This window comes from Bactrocera dorsalis, chromosome 2 (genome assembly GCF_023373825.1).
Source record: "Bactrocera dorsalis isolate Fly_Bdor chromosome 2, ASM2337382v1, whole genome shotgun sequence".
Lineage (NCBI taxonomy): Eukaryota > Metazoa > Arthropoda > Insecta > Diptera > Tephritidae > Bactrocera > Bactrocera dorsalis.
The window spans coordinates 465782-483000 of record NC_064304.1 but is presented as its reverse complement, the minus strand read 5'-3'; the positions used below and the strand labels follow the sequence as shown (position 1 = coordinate 483000).

At 39.5% G+C, this 17219-nt stretch overlaps 1 protein-coding gene across 1 annotated transcript; it reads right to left on the bottom strand.

Moving 5' to 3' along the window:
- Window positions 1-15891, bottom strand: LOC105232615 (bifunctional glutamate/proline--tRNA ligase; the record flags this gene model as incomplete). The annotated part of the gene is given in 9 exon segments (XM_049447718.1): window positions 1-402; window positions 1105-1467; window positions 1532-2758; window positions 13104-13331; window positions 13394-13997; window positions 14062-14295; window positions 14357-14528; window positions 14588-15538; window positions 15661-15891. Coding segments are annotated over 9 exon segments (4224 nt in total), but the record flags the coding sequence as incomplete, so codon positions are not given.
- Between the last annotated feature and the right edge of the window lie 1328 nt (window positions 15892-17219).

Genomic DNA, 17219 nt, shown 5'->3' with positions numbered 1-17219 from the left:
CACCATAATCATGACACCAATTGTACGTGTAGTTAGTCCCCAAGAATTTTGGAATACAAATTGCTTTTGTTGCGTCTCGGGGTCTTCAAACACAATCTCGAACATTTTCGAAAAATTTTGACCTAAATGATGACTGGTGGCGCCTTGAATGGCGCGACCTGATGCGGAAATAAAAGCTTCTACAGTAGTAGTATAATCGGCTCCAGCGAATTTCTCCTTTTCTGTTTTACGGCCCTTTACAACAGGTATAGCAAGAAGATTCGTGTATATATGCGCATAACGATCTAAAATATCCAATACTTCTTGATCGGCTTCTGCTTTAGTGGCAAACGCAGTATGACCTTCTTGCCAGAGAAACTCACGAGTTCGCAGGAATGGCTGGGGATGCTTAAATTCCCACCTCTAAATAAAAAAGAGCACGATGACATTAAATTCGTATAATAAATAAATTGATTAAATTCAATTAAGAAGGTAAAAGTAATAATAATCTGCTAAGTTCTCCATTTTATTTTGATATATGTATGTATAAACGAAGTGATATTTAATGTTATGAGGATCAATCAAGATTTCGCTGAAGAATTTAAAAGGAGAGATAAAATAATCCAAAGGAATTTGAAATTGAGTTTAATTACTACACCATAGATTGCAGGCAAAAATGTTTTATAGGTTTAGTTACAATAAAATTAGCGCATTTGCGCACTCGCCCACTCGAGCAAACCTAGCGACAGTTGGTGGCCAATTTTTGCTTAGTCTCTCTGAAGAAATCACAGCACTATTTTTTCGGATCTATACTAACAGTTAACACCAAAGATTTTGGACCGCCATCGTAAAGTCGAATTTACCTCTAGAAGGTTTGCGATAATGAATGACATCAAGAAAGCGAAACAGGAAATCCTTTTTATCTTCACATTCTTTGTAACGCGAAGGAATTTTTTGAAATGCTCTCATGAATGTATTGATCAAAAAATTGAATTTTAGAAGTTAATAATTGATAGGTAAGCAGATAAAAATTGTAGTGCATATAAATACACACATTTAATATTTGGATTTTTTGATTTTCTTAATTTTTTATTAATCATAAATATGCAGTGGCTGTTTACTTACCACAACGTTGTTCCATTGGTTTAAACGTATGGGTAAATCACGATAGGACTGAATCCACTTTGCATACGCCGGGTACATAACAGTTTCGGAGGTCGGTCGCACAGCAATTGGTTCAGCCAATTCAGAGTTCCCCGATTTTGTCACCCATGCAACTTCTGGCGCGAAATCAGCAATATGAGTCTTTTCTCGTTCAAGAGCAGCACGTGAAACGAATATGGGAAAGTAGCACTCTTTAACGCCCATTTTGGTTATTTCGGCATCAAACCAAGTTTTAATAAATTTCCAAATTGCAAACGACCAGTGGCGCAATATATAACAACCAGACACATCATAATATTCGATTAGTTCGCCTTTGGTAATGACCTAAAAGAAAATAGTCATACATCGTATGGATACTAATGTTACATTAAATATTAAATAGCCATACCTGCGAATACCATTCAGGTAGATTTTCCTCTTTTGTAGCTTCAAGCCCAAGACGTGTCTGCTTCTTAAGTCCACCCGCCACGACATTAACTTCCGCTTTAAGTTGTGCTTTTTCCTTGTTTTGAGTTAAACGATTACTTTCACTTCCTTTTTTTGAGCTATTACCCCCACGTCCGCCAACGTTTGGAAAATCAGTTCCAGTAATTTCTTTGTATTTCGTCTTGAGCGCCAACAATTTTTTCACTTCAGCATCAATATTTTCTTTTGGTAAATTATTCGACTTGGCAGTACGAACTTTATCACCTTGCGCGTTGATTTCCTTGGTTAACAATTCTTTCTCGGGAGACGCGGACATTTTATTTAAAATGTCGTCATTGGCAACAGCTTTTGGTTCCATCTTAATGTTGGGTGTCCAATCTGTGCCGGTTTTTTGTTTGAAATCAGCTTTTAAACTCAATAATTTTTGCACTTCAAGGTCAATTGTAGCCTTGGTAGCTTTTTCAGATTTCAATATACGAATTTTGTCACCTTGAAATTTTATCTGTGTAAGGAGTGCACTGAGGTCTCCACTATCATCGTCGGTCAAATCAATTTTAGGTTCTTCAACAATTTTAGAAGACGGTTTCCACTCTTGTCCAGTGAGACTTTTGTAATCCGTTTTTAGTGCCAACAATAATTTAACTTCGGCATCTATAATGTTTTTTTCTTCTTTAGCGTTCTTAAGTGAACGGACCTTGTCTCCCTGTTTAGATATTTTCGCAAGCAAATCTGCAACGGTACTAGCTGATGGTTGCTCTGGACACTTCTCTTTCTTAACAACCACTGGTTTTATAGATGCTGGCTTCCAATCACTTCCAGTAAGTTTCTTATAATCTGCTTTAAGAGAAATTAGTACCTTAACTTCTGTTTCTATAACCGTTTTATCGGCTTTTTGCGATTTTAGCTGACGGACTTTCTCGCCTTGATCAGCAATTTTATTGAGTATTTGCTCAACATCGGCTTCAGCGTTCGATTGTGGTACATCAAATGTACTTGTACCAGGTTTCCAATCTTGACCAGTTAACGTTTTAAATTGAGCTTTAAGTTCTAACAGCTTCTTAACCTCTGAATCAACTTTATCCTTTGTAGATTTCTTTGCTTTCAGATCACGTATAATATTACCTTGTTCAGAAATCTTTTCGTTCAAAGAGGATGCTGTAGAAATAGGAATCGTGGATGGTTTAACAATCTAAAATCAGTAAAATTAAAGAACTTTTATCATTTAATTATAACCGTTAATATTTTTTACTTTTATACAAACATCTGAAATAAGATATGGTTTGTCGACGTCAACACAAATTTATAACAACATTAAATGATCAAAGCATAAATTAAAAGTTACGTGACACAACATAAACAACTCCACCTATCTATACTGTTGTGCTTTCACTTTATATTTTTGGTTAATTTCAACGTTTCAAATGTAGTAGTAAAGTAGCGAAGCAGCGTTTAAAACAAAACTGGACTGATGTCTGCTGCAGCTTGAAAGTGACTGATCATATCTGATTAAAAGAAAACATGAAAAAGTATTTGGGTATAACAAAGCAAGCAACTCTTTACTTTTTTCATGATTTTGGCTTTCACCATAGTACATCGTTTTTCCTCCACGTCATTATAACAATTTAATTTAAAATCGCCATATTTTTTAGCTTTAATTTAAAATTATATACGAGCAACTTGCTGGGGAGTAATTTTTTGGCTCCTCCTCATACAGCGGGTACAATGCGTGAATTGGTATTGTAACCACGCTCATATCGGATATATTGAAAACTACTAAATTGCGAACCTTGCTAAATAAATATGGAAGAAGCAGCAACAGATAAGACTGTACTTAAGAGTTTTAAGGACTGATATTTCCCAACTTTGGGTGAAATCTTATATCTCGGGAAGTACTCTATCCATTTCAATTTGGTGCGTAAAAATATATTTCTATCCGTATATCAGTGTGTGAAAAGTTAAATTCTTTATGATTTCAATGAGGTTATTGTAATAAAAGTTTCCACAAATAATGCTTATTGTTGTTCTAGTAGGTACCTAGTCCCCATTAGGATGATAAGGATTAGCTAAGTTGTCGTCGACTTAATCTAAAACGGAAGGCCCAACAAATGTGCTGTTTCGACGGGGTCGGACCAAAGGGAGAGGTGTGTGGGGTTGGCCAGTGTCATGCGTAATTCGGAGTGCAGTATTCTGACAAGTCTGAAGCTTCCTCGTCGGCGTTCCACTACATCCAGGCGATCAAATTAGTGCCGCGTATTTAAGGACCGGCCGGCCGATTGCCTTGTAAGTTGCCAACAACGTTTCTTTGTCCTTTCCTCATGTACTGACGGCTAGTGACTTGAGGGTTTTGTTGCGGCTCTGTTCTTTGGGAATAATCGCGGTCGTCGAGCAAAGACTATCAAAAGTTGGGGGAAAGTATTAAGAAATAACCCCGTTTACATCAGTACGTCTTACAAATAATGTTTTTAATGTAAGCCATATCATGTCCGAAACTTGTCGCAATCGGACCTCAAGCTCCCAAATGGAGATTGTGAGGGTCACAGTAAACATGACAGACTTGTATGTCAATAATAAATAAACATCGGCCGAATACTTCTGCTAGCTCCATATACTTAAGATACAAATTCCAAACTTCTGGTTAGCTTTATAGCGTATTAAATGAGAGTAAAATATTGGATATATGTAATATAGTTTAATGTAGAAAATTTATGAAATCGCTGCACACATTGCCCACGTTCCCATTTACTACATTTAATAATTTTCGTAATTCTAGCAGACTCAAGTGTACTTGAATAAAAGTTATTGCATCAGTCCAAATCTTCTCCTAACCCCAAAATAGTAATTTCCTTTTATAAATATTCAAATAAACCGATTCTCTGTTTGATTTTTTCTTTGTATACCCAACATATTAAATATAGCCTCATTTGAGTTAACTAGGCAGTTTAAAAAGGTAGATTAAAACGGGTGTTTTTTATGCGTGTGGTTTTCAATGGAGAAATACTTGATCGGAGTTGGTTTAATGACAGCTGTTACTTGATTTATATTTAGTTTGGTTTGTCATTTCATAATGAACAGACTTATAGCAGAAACAAAGAATTCCTCCCTTCCTCAGTTGCCGCCCGTAGTGAGTGAAATTTGTAAATAGTTGAGCCCGTAGAAATTACATATTCAGCCCTATCACGCAATCCATCGTAGCAAAGCTACGAATACGAATGTCCGCTACGAATACGAACAATTTTCTATCATTGAATTCATGTGAATTCGAAACTTTTGTTGCCAGACTTAATTTTGAATTTTGACATTTCGAAATCAGCTGTGTAGAAGAAAAAATAAAAATTAGGATTAATAAAAGTGGAAACGTTTATATTCAAATTGATTTTACGAACAAAAAATATGTATTCGCTAACGTTTTCATTTATGTTGCTTGAGGAAGAACGTGAGAGAAGTCGGCGTGATATAAAAATTCACCGAAAATCACTGAGGGACAGGGGTAACCCTTTCGATTTGGACGAAAAAATGTACAGTTCATAAATCCATAAAAATTCATTGTTAAATTTTATTAAAATTATTTTTCTAAAACAGGTTTATTAAAAACTATCGCTTAAATAAGGCGGCCTTTACGTATGTCCTCGATGTTCTATTGAGGAATGCAAGTTCTTCAAGATCGTCGTCTATATCTTTACTTCATCGATTGTCTTCAGTTTTACGGTTTTTAGCTGAAGGAGGCTATCAGCATGGAGTGGGTAAAGACTTCGATATTCCAATGGCTCAGTCAACATTTTGTTGCATCTTAAAAGAAGTATTGGGATTGCTTCAGTCTCATTTGTGCCCTCAGTGGATAAACCTCGATTTAAGTGATGTTGAAAAAAGGGAAGCGAAAAAGGATTTTTTTCAGAAATACGGATTTCCAGGCGCGATTTTATGTGTAGACGGGACACATATTAAAATCGTTGCCCCAACTAAAGATAAGTTTCTCTATTATAACCGCAAAGGATACTTTAGTATCAATGCCATGATTGTAAGTTTGGTGACAAATTCGCATTTCAAACATCTTAATCAATGTTTTGCAGATATGTGACAATAAAATGAAAATACGTTATGTCAATGTTCAGTTTCCTGGCAGCAATCATGACTCTCACATATGGAAATTTATTTCTCCGTTAGCACAAACCTGTCGTACAAAAATTCCGCTAAACTTAAAAATTTTCCGTTCCGAGTGAATTCAGTGAACGCAACTCTACGAATTTCGAACTTACTTTCGGAACTGTTCGAATTGCATGATAGCAGTTTCGTAACTTTCCCGAAAAAACACTCTATGATGGATTGCGTGATAGGGCTGATTGACTACAGTATATCGAGACGGTAACCAAATGATGACGAGCTATGCTATATTATCTTACCTCTGGTGAGGGACTAAAATTGATAGACTCGTTATCTAGTGAGAAATATTTCATTTTTATACTATTTAATATTCTTAATATGTGGAATATATAAAAAGAGTAAACATATTCCTGCACCCCGACTAAGTGGGACCCTTTGGCACATGTTCACTTTTAAATATTCTCCCGGGCGACGAAAGTAACTTCTGCAGCGACTGCAGCTTAAAATCGTAGCCTGATTTTTAACCGATAATAAATGATGATTGCTACCACTCCTTTCTAGCACCTAGTGCATGCTTCTCCTAATTCCATTATGCCCTTCGAAGGTATGTAGAAAAAGTCCTTTGATTTGTTGCATCTACACTATAGTTCCATCAGAAAATATGTTATAAAGTCAACTATTACCACTTTGAAGTTCTATCCATTAGTAAGTCCAATGACCCTTTTTGAACAGACAGTTCGCTGTTGCCATGTCACGTTATACCGAGATTTGAGATGAATGGACTGAGGATGGTTTCCATGGTCAGCTTCCTGTATATATGTAATGGTTGTCTAGACTTGTATCGCACCTATCCAATTCATTATAGTTCCTTTCTCACTCACTCATTAGATTTTACACATTTTTTAGTACTTCACTCCCAAAAGTGTCAACTCTGGAGATAGTTCAATTTGAATTTTGGATATTTGGATATTTCTTCGACCATTTGTCTGTCTGGTCGTAAAAGTTGTGGATTTAAATGTTCATGGTTAATGTCAATTAAAAAATTTATAACTGACGATTGAATATTTTCACATTCCGTCAACGTCATAACGAGTTGTGTTACCATCATTTGTTAAATGAATACCATCTTCTCGGCGTTCAGATTTTTTATTAATTCTGAGTAGAATAAATTAATTGTACATTCATCTTTACGAAAGTTTTTCACACTTCTTCTTGCGATTTCTTCGCATTATTCAACGATGAATCAATTTATCAATTGTTTTAAATTCTTCTCGTTGTCTAATAATTTAGTTAGGTCTTGATCTAAGTCCTTTCGATCATCTGCATCCATCGTTCCAAACCGAATGTGATGAATAGTTTGATTGAAATAGAGTTCCATGTTGTAATACACTACCAAATTCCACGTAGACATCTCTGTATCAATCATGCTATTTTTCTCCAAATATATTGCACTTTTGGTTGGTATCTCCTTTACTCAAACATTTCCCCTAATCACCGTTTCCATCGCTGTTTGCATTGGTAAAAACCTTTCGCGATTATTTGATAACAATTTTTTGAAATGAAATTCTGCACTCTGTAAAGCTAGTGTGACCCCCAGTCATGAGATCGGGTATATAAAAATCGTTATTGGTGACGTCATATACTTTTTAACTGCCTTTACAGTAAATGTTATCAATCTCCTGCAACAACACTGCTAAAAATAGTGTTGCTGCTGAGCCATTTGTAACTGTTGTATATCAAGTTTAAAATCTTTTTTCTCCCGCGAACTATCTCTTCATAGAATATTCAGGTATTCCTGATCTTCCTCTCTGACTGTTACATATTTTCCAATACATATTTTCGACGTCAGTACTCATCGTATAACGCCACTTTAAGAAGGTATATAGCATTATTATCTTACCTCTGGTGGGGGACTAAAATTTATAGACACATCGTCAAGTGAGAAATATTTCATTTTTATATTTTTTAATATTCTTAATATGTAGAATACAAAAAATATATTCTTGCACCCCGACTAAGTGGGATCTTTTGGTAACAACCCTATGTTCCTTTTTGAACAACGAGAGTAGAAAATGTCCGGTTTCACCCTAACTTAGCTCTTATTTGCTCGAGCTTCGTTTTGTATCGAGGCTTATTTCAATTGTTTCTAACAGTTTTCGTTGTTGTTGTTGTTTTAACGGATATGCTAATCCCCGTTAGGGTGGTAAGGGTCATCTGTGTTGTCGTCGAGGTCATCTAACGGTAGGCCCAGGAAACGCGCTGTTTCGACGGGGTCGGACCAAAGGGAGGAAGGTGTTAGATGAGTTGGGTTTGTGGAGCATGCAAAGAGGTGGCCAGTGTCATGCGGAGACTCGTTGCATGCAGGACATATATTGGATATGTCGGGGTCGATTCTGGATAAGTAGGAGTTTAACCTGCTACAATACCCAGAACGAAGTTGCGCTAGGGTCACTCGCGTTTCTCGCGGCAACTGGAGCTCTTCATCTGCAATAGGTGGTGCTTTGACTCCAAGAACGCCATTCACGGGAAGGGAGTCGGTGAAGGTGTTAATGGCTCCACTGTGGATGGCGGTCAGTACCTGTCTGAAGTCTGTAGCGTCCGAAGTTCGGTCGGCGTACTGTACGACGTCGTCGACGTAGTCGAGGAATGACCTCTTGATGCTCCTAGGAGGCGGCTCCGCTCCAAGCAGATGGCTGCAAGGGTGATTCCTACGGAAACATCCCAGCAGGAACTGCCTGGAGAGAAGTTCATTATGCTCCTTTACAGGAAGCATGCGCGTCTCACTATGGAGGTGTTCGATGGGAGACATCAAGAGACATCCCGTCGTAGTCCGGAGTGCTGTGTTCTGGCAGGTCTGTAGTTTCCTCATCTGCGTGCCACTGCATCCAGGCGACCATATCGGTGCTGCGTAGTTGAGGACCGGCCGGCCGATTGCCTTGTAAGTTGCCAACAACGTTTCTTTGTCTTTTCCCCATGTGCTGCCGGCTAGCGACTTGAGGATCTTGTTGCGGCTCTGTACTTTGGCGATAATCGCGGTCGTATGGGGAGTGAAGGAGCATAGACTATCAAAGGTTACGCCTAAAATTTTAGGGTTATTGACAGTCGGAATTTTGACGCCATCGACTGCAATATCAAGCTCAAGTCTATACTCCTTCGTCCAGTTTGTAAATATAGTCGCTGTGGATTTGGTGGGGGAAAGTTGGAGATTCCGTGCAGTGAGGAAACGAGAAAGGTCGGAGAGGTAGCTGTTCACTTTCGAACACATGCCATCGATTCCATTGCCCGACGTCAATATCGTGCAGTCATCAGCGTATGAGGTTATGGAGACCCCCTCTGGTGGTTGTGGGAGTTTCGAGATATAGAAGTTAAACAGTAGTGGGGAGAGGACACCACCCTGCGGAACCCCCTGTTTAATTCTTCTCAGTTTAGATGTTTCGCCTCGAAATAGTACGGATGACTGGCGACCACTCAGGTAGTTCATGGTCCACCTCTTTAACCCTGGAGGAAGCGTTGTTTTTTCTATGTCCTGCAATAGCGTTGTGTGGTTGACTGTGTCAAAGGCTTTTGACAAGTCCAACGCTACGAGGATCGTTCTCTCACAGGGTGGCTTCTGGTTGAGGCCACGAACTATCTGGGTGTTTATGACGCTAAGTGCTGTGGTGGTGCTGTGCACTTTTCGGAATCCATGCTGTTGGCTGGCTAGGCTCAGGTGGTGAGTGAAAGTCGGGAGTAGCAGGGCCTCAAGTGTCTTCACTACTGGGGAGAGGAGAGTTATCGGGCGATAAGATTCCCCTTTGTTGGCGGGTTTCCCAGGTTTCAGTAGTGGCACCACCCTTCCGATTTTCCACACATCGGGTATTTGAAGGGTGGTTAGTGACAAGTTGAGGACACTGGTGAGATAACCTACTCCCGCCGAGCCTAGATGCTTTAGCATTAGCATGTTGATTCCATCAGGGCCAATGGATTTGGATGATTTAGCTTTTGTGATGACACTCTGAACCTCCTCGCCGGTGAAAGTAAGTGGCGCGCAGTTGTTTGGCATTTTGCGCAGCCGCCGGTTAACACATCTCTTAGCTTTGTCTACCGAAGGGTGCAGTGTAAACTGCCGGCTAAAATAGCTCGCGCACTTCTTCGGGTCCGAAGAGGCACGACCATTGAATTGAACTTCAACTCGGTCGTCGTGTCTCTTCGGATTAGACAAAGCTTTGACAGTAGCCCAAAGCTTACTCACACCGGTGGAGAGGCTGCAGGACTTCAGGTGCTCTATCCATTTCGTCCGCTTATGTTGATTTACCACTCGCCGAATCTCCAAATTGAGATCCCTTATTCGGGGATCCCCGGGATCGGCATGGCGTAAGGTGTCGCGCTCATTAGCTAAGACAGCTGCTTCGGCTGGGAAATTGGGGCGGATTTCCGCTATTCTTCCAGCCGGGATGAAGCGAGCAGTAGCTGCTGCGATCACCTTGCGGAATTGACGTTCGCCAACGCATACGTCCGTAGGAATGGGTAGAGCGTTGAAGGTGCTCTCAGTGAATTCTGTGAAGCCGACCCAATTAGCTTTTTTGAAGTTAATGAAGGTACGGTTGTCCACAGAAACGAAATCGGGAGGCTTCTCGATCGAGATAATTATGGGCAGATGGTCTGATGCAAGAGTTAGCATAGGTCGCCAGGTTATGCTGTTTATCAGGCCACCGCTAGCAATGGTAATATCCGGCGAGCTATTACAGGTGCCCATAACTCTGGTGGGGGCTTCGTCATTCATTGTGCAGAATGTCGAATCGTCAATCTGTTCCGCCAGCTCCATCCCCCTACGATCATTTGACAGGCAGGAATGCCAAAGATCGTGGTGCGCGTTAAAGTCGCCTAGTACCATACGGTTTTCACCACGAAGTAGCGCACCTATATTCGGGTGATATCCTGTAGGGCAACATGTAACTGGGGGGATGTATATATTAAATATTTCGAGCTCGACATCACCTGACCGGATAGCTATGCCCTGACATTCTAGGGTAGTATCCCTGGGGTCGATGTCTTCTTCGATTAAACGATACTGCACGGTGTTGTGCAATATGAAGGCTAGGCCACCACCACCATCTCGCTCGCGATCTTTACGTAAAACGTTGAAACCTGCACAACTCAGAAGATCTGAGCGGCTGTTTAGCTTGGTTTCTTGGACCGCAGCTATCGATACACGTTCCCGATTCATAAGTGCAACTATCTCCTCGATCTTGCTCTGGAGTCCGTTGCAGTTAAATTGAAGGAGTCGGGTTTGTCGCGGGTGTCCGTGGGTGATCCTGGGGGTGAGGGAGTGACGTGTTGGTGGTATTTGTTGCAGCTGCAGAACCCGCGGGGGCGGTTGTCGCACTGGGGTGTTGGTTGGCGACGCCACTGTTGTGAGTTGCGGGGGCAGACTCCTGCAGCATGGGGCAACGTAGGTGACACTCCACTCACGTGTGGTGCGCAGGCCGGAACACGTCGGGAAGTGGCACCAGCTAGTGCAGGAATTGCACTTAACTGATGCGACGTTCCGACGTATGACAGCCTGACACACGGAGCAGACTGTGCGAGGAACCAAGAGTTGCTGATTGGTTCTCGCACGAGGATTGGAGCGGGATGAAGGTTGGGGGGGGGGACAAGTCAGAGTGGGAGCTGTGTTGCCTGTTTGAGCTCCTGACCGTAGAGGTCCTTTGTTGGCCACTCTGATTGAGTGGCGGCGCGGCGCGCGAACAGTGTGCAGGTTGCACAGCCGTGGAGGCTTGTGTCGCAGTATTGCGCAGACAACACGGGGCCACGTAACGCGTGGTCCACTCCCTGTGGGTCTTAAGGCCTGAGCAGGTCTTAAGATGGCTCCATCCATTGCATGTATTGCACCTGACCGAGGTGGAGTTTGGATGGAGCCTTTTAGCGCAGACGCAGCAGAAAAATTCCTCCGGGCCCGGGTTGGACTCAATGCCAGCACGAGTCAGGAGGATACGGAGCAACCCTGCTGCAAGGCGTTGCTCTAATGACGACAAACACATATTAATGCTTACCGATCCAAACGGGGTTAGATCGCCGAAAGGACAGCCCTTGGTCGGATAAAATCCGAGTCAATTCCGGTGCGTAGAACCGGCTGTCGTGGGAATTGACAGTTTTCGTGCAATGTTTTGCTCATGGGTATTCGAAACAGTTAATTGACTATCGGATTCGATACGGTTTCCATTTTTTTAACGATCAAATCTTGCAGATAGTGCTACATCTATGATATCAAAATAACAATAATGGGATAGAGGACTACAACCACTACTCACATTATGAGTCGCCAGACTTGAGCTTTCGTCTTTCTTAAAAACTGTAAAACATGCCGTAATTTCTCGCTGTCTGTGCTTATCTCTAACGCGTGCTCAAACAATCACAAAACTGCCTAAAAAGTTTTTTTTTGGGACGATAACTTTTGTTGTTGTTGTTGCTTTAGCGGATACCTAGTCCCCATTTGGATGGTAAGGATTCGCTAAGTTGTCGTCGACGTCATCTAACGGGAGGCCCAAGAAAAGTGCTGATTTGACTTGGTCGGACCAAAAAGAAAAGTATGGGTTAGTGGGGCATGCAAAGAGGTGTCATGCGGAGACTCATTGCTCGGAGGATATATATTGGATATGTGGGGGTCTATTCTCGATTCCTTGTGTTCTGTTGATTGTCATTTCAAATGCAATTTTTCCTGGAAACTGAATAGTTTTGAACTGAAATGGCAAATCGTTGGAACTCAAAAGAATTTGTAGCACCAAGCATTCGGCGCCCTTGTATTCGATAGCTGCGTCACAATCAGTCGAGTTCCATTACACTGTTTCGGCGAATGAAGATTGCGAAACATAATAATGGCAGACCCAACTGTGAGACGCAAATGATGCGCCGGCATACCAAGCCTCTCCAAAGAATTTAGAAATTTTACGCAATAATTCACGGCTTCGCCTTCATTGTCAAGACGATCGAAATTTGCCCATTTCCAATTCTTAACGAATGCGATGTAAAATGTCTTTGGCAATGTAATTTTTGTTCGTATCCCATAATTGACACAGATTTGAAGGCAGATATGATGAAATGATCATCGCGAAAAGTGTGCGAACTTCAGTGGCATACGAAGTAGCTATCGCATCGTCCATCGTTTGATTCCAGCGATTATTATGTTCCAGCAATTGTAATTACTGGCATGCTTCTCCAAAACTTGCACACACCGTACCATTCACAGTACGCAATGACTCAAATGAAGTTGAACCGCGTACATTAATCAATAGCAACCAATAGACTTTCTGACAAGTGTATATATATATACATACATATGTATATGTATAATATGGAAAACATCACGAAAACTTAATATACCAGATGTACAAAATGTTTTAAAATTCTACTAGTATAACTATCATTTTGAAATATACAGATTAAATTATACTACTCACATTTTTAACATCTTGTAAATTTGCGTTTATTTTCAAGCCTGAAGATGGCATATCTTTAGTGTGGCCATCAGGTATTGAGAACAGAATGACCGGCGTTACAACATTCGAGAAAGGACTGGCTGGCGCATAAGCAACATCAACTTTAAAGAAACCACGTCGTTGAAGCTGGATTATGTCTCCTTTTTTGCATTTCATTAGTTCGGGATCACCAAGCATTTTTATTTCTTCCTAAAAAAATTAAAACAATTTACTGTTGTATATCAGTTATTAAATAATATAGAAGAATTTACCCTAGTTTTGTGACCAATGTATTGTTTGAAGTCTTCATCTTTCCCCAATACTGCTTTACTTATAATATTGTCAAAGTAGACACAGAATGTGGGCGGATAAAGGGAATCATTGTTTTCCACAGCAAGCCAAGTAAGTTTTAATGTTTTTTTAAAGTCCTTATTATCCAAATTTAAAGTCGCATCAATTTCTAATATTTTACCGCTGTTATCTTTATGTATTTTTTTTATTAACAAGTTGCCCCAATTTATAAAGGTGGCATTTTCCCCTTCTTTAAGGGCAATCGCGTCATCATAATCGATATATACACGTGGGCCGATTGTTATTTCTTTCATTCCAAGACTCTCATTTTTTGGATGTTTAGGTACCTCAATTTTTTCGATTTTTGCATCCAAAACATTTACAATAACACGATTATCGTAGTTCAATGCAGTGTAACGAGGTGCAATTGGATCGATCACTTTCTTATTAAATGCCCAAATTTTATCCCAATTCATAAACACTACAGATTTACTTGAACCTTGGGCTATAATAAATTCGCGTAAACCCTCAACAGTCATGCCTCGTCGAATAATTCCCCGCACTGTCGGAAAACGTGGATCATCCCTATGAAGAATTTGATATTGCTTGTTCATATAATATTGAATTTTTATATTATTATTCATCTTACCATCCATCCACTAATCTAGACTCAACGAACCATGTCAGCTTACGTTTAGACAACACTGTGTTTGTCATATTTAAGCGACTGTATTCCCATATGTAAGGCTTTCGCAACTTTAGCGCATCTATAAACCAATAGAATTGATCATCACGATCGTGGTATTCCATTGTACGTAACGTGTGGGTAACTCCTTCTATTGAATCAACAATCGGACAAGCAAAATCGTACGTAGGATAGACCCTTAAAAGTTCCAGAAATTTACAACTTCCTGACCATTAAAATAGAAAAAAATGATAGTTACTTGTATTTTGTGCCTGTACGTGGGTGAGGTTCATTCTTGCAACGGTATATCGTTGGATCACGCATGCAGCCATTTGCTGACAACATGTCAATTTTTGCCCGAACGCAGCACTTTTGGCCCATATCTGTGCCGTTCACCATTTCCTGCCACAATGATAGATTTCTTTCCACGTCTTGAATTGAAAGAAAGCATAGTGTAAAATCCAAATCAGCCAAATATTATTTATATTACCATTTGACCGGTTCACTGATTCTACACGTTGTTCACGTTCAACTTTCATTTTGTCCGCCGGCGTGTCATCTACATATGCCTTGCCATCTTTAATCATTTGTTCGCAATATTGTAACATTATTTCAAAGTAATTGGATGTGTGGGTAAAAACATCTGGTTTAATTTGTAATAATTCGACATCGCCCAAAATAACTTCTTCAAACTCAACAGTTTCCTTCGCTGGATTAGTGTCGTCGAATCGCATTATTAGTTTGCCATTAAAGTTTAATGCATAGTATTGATTTAATAGGGCAGCTTTAGCATGTCCAATGTGCAAATATCCAGAAGCTTCTGGAGGAAATCGTACTACTACTTTACCCAATTCCGCACCGGGTAGATCTATAAATTTTCCTTCCTGCTTACGGTCATTTGTTTTTGGCCTATCGGACAAATGTGAACTTTCGCACTCACTTAGTTTAACACCATTGCTTCTTTTGGATCTTTTGGCTGCACCAAGTGCTTCTTTTGGCAACGCCTCCAACACTTTTTGAATCAGAGGTTGCGAATTTATAAGGTTATACCAGCGTTGCACATGTTGTGGTATGCCTTTAGCTGAAAGAAACTCATAACGTGCATGCATCTCGTTGAAAAGAGCAAAATCAGCAATGGTTAGCTTGTTCGCTACTAGATAAGTTACAGGGGCAATTGATTTATCGAGAAATGTCAATGCCCAGGATATGTCATCTTCGCATGTTAATGAAAACGACAACCAATGATCTATTTGGGAACGTTCAATAGCATTTTCTCCATAAAGCTTATACTCTGGAGCCACACGTGCCAGCGCCCTCAACACATCATTATTAGAATGACAAAGAAGCTGGCGTTTGTCTGGAAATTGAAGCGTGGTTTCATTACCCCAAGCAACTTCAACTTCTATAGTGTCGCTTATAAGATGAGCAGTTGCCAAACCACCTTGGAACATTGAAAAAAGTTAAAATTACAACAACATTAACTTTGATATCAATGAAAATATAAATACAACTCTAAAAAAAATATTAATAATAACCTATAACTTGAAAATTTCATAAACTTACTTATAGGAGGATTATTTATGTTAGCTGTTAACTTAACTGCCATTTTATTTTCCCACGAAATAATATTATCGGTGAAATATTATGAAATTTCCGGCACAATATAGTGAATTTTCATTAACACCACGTTTCCATATGCAATTGGTATGATCAACTCCTTGCATATTTTGTTTGCCCTATATAAGTGTTCCCGCTAGCAATATAATATTGACCATAGAATCAAAACAAATTTGCATATTGATTGTATTGATTGTAGCAAAAACATATATAGGTTTCGTGCTGTAGTATAGAATGCTTACTGCCTTGAAAAACCACTATCGGTTAAATAACTGGTTAATTACACACGAGTGGTTACCAAAGGTTTCTGTTGAAATAAGTTTTTAAGGGCGATTCCATATATACAATCGACACTATTGCGTATGTGAAAGGGTTTATAATTCGGCTATTACATAAAGCAACTTTTGTTGCGGCAACTCTTGGTTTATAGGCGAGAGGGCGACGAAGAGAGGAGAATCGCGCCGAGTTTCCAGTGTTCAGCAACTCGCTTTGTGTTCTTATTCGTAACAGTTCGCTGCGACGTTTTTCGGCATTCGTGTTCTTTCTTTCGTAGTACATAGTTGCATTTGCGTATATTTTTTTTTGAAATTAATATTTTGAATATATTTAAAAAATTTAATTTCATCTTTTGGTAAGTAATTTGCAAATATGTATACAGATACTTATACATAATATAATATAAATATTTTAGAAAATGGAGTATGACGAAAAAATCGAATTAATTAAAGATATTGTGAAATGTATGGAGAAAGCCATAAAAATTGATTCAGACGATAGTGAAAAGGGTGATATATGTATGTATGTGAAAGTCTGTCATACAATCTTTGTTTTAATTTTGAATTATAAATAAAAAGTATTTCTTAATTCACAGAACTGATCAATATATGTGATAGAGTGGCCCAAATACCTATAAAGAAACAGAAACGACAATGGGTTAAAGTAAAGAGTAGACAATGGGTTAAAGCAAAGTGAAAGAGAATGAGAAAAAAACTCGTGTGAAGGTAATGGGCGACAGCCCGAGAATTAGCAATAGTAGCAAGTTGGTTCATGTAATAGCGCTCTAAGTTTCATGTTGTGTTGTGTTGTAAGTTTCAACCAGTGAAAACGTAAAATCGTGACCCGAGTCAGCTGGCACGACCTATCTTGTGGGCGCGCAATGTAACTGAACAGTGACTTCTCCCTTCTCTCTTTGACGTGGGATGAGGTGAGAATTCACGACATTTGGATTTTCGCCGCAGATAACGTGGCAGCTGAATGCTCTCTCACAACGCAGGGTTGCCGATATCGATATACTGCAGTAATTATCAACTTTTATAATTCAATCTGTTCAATATATTTGAAATTTTCTTAAAGTAACTCAAAATCAGAGTCGAATACTATTATTTATAAATATATAAACTATTTTTTAATAGTTTGTTTTCAGTTTTGATATTTTATATTGTAAAAAATTGTAATTGAAAACAAAGATGTGCTCAAAACTATATATGCGCATTGAGCAATAGGAA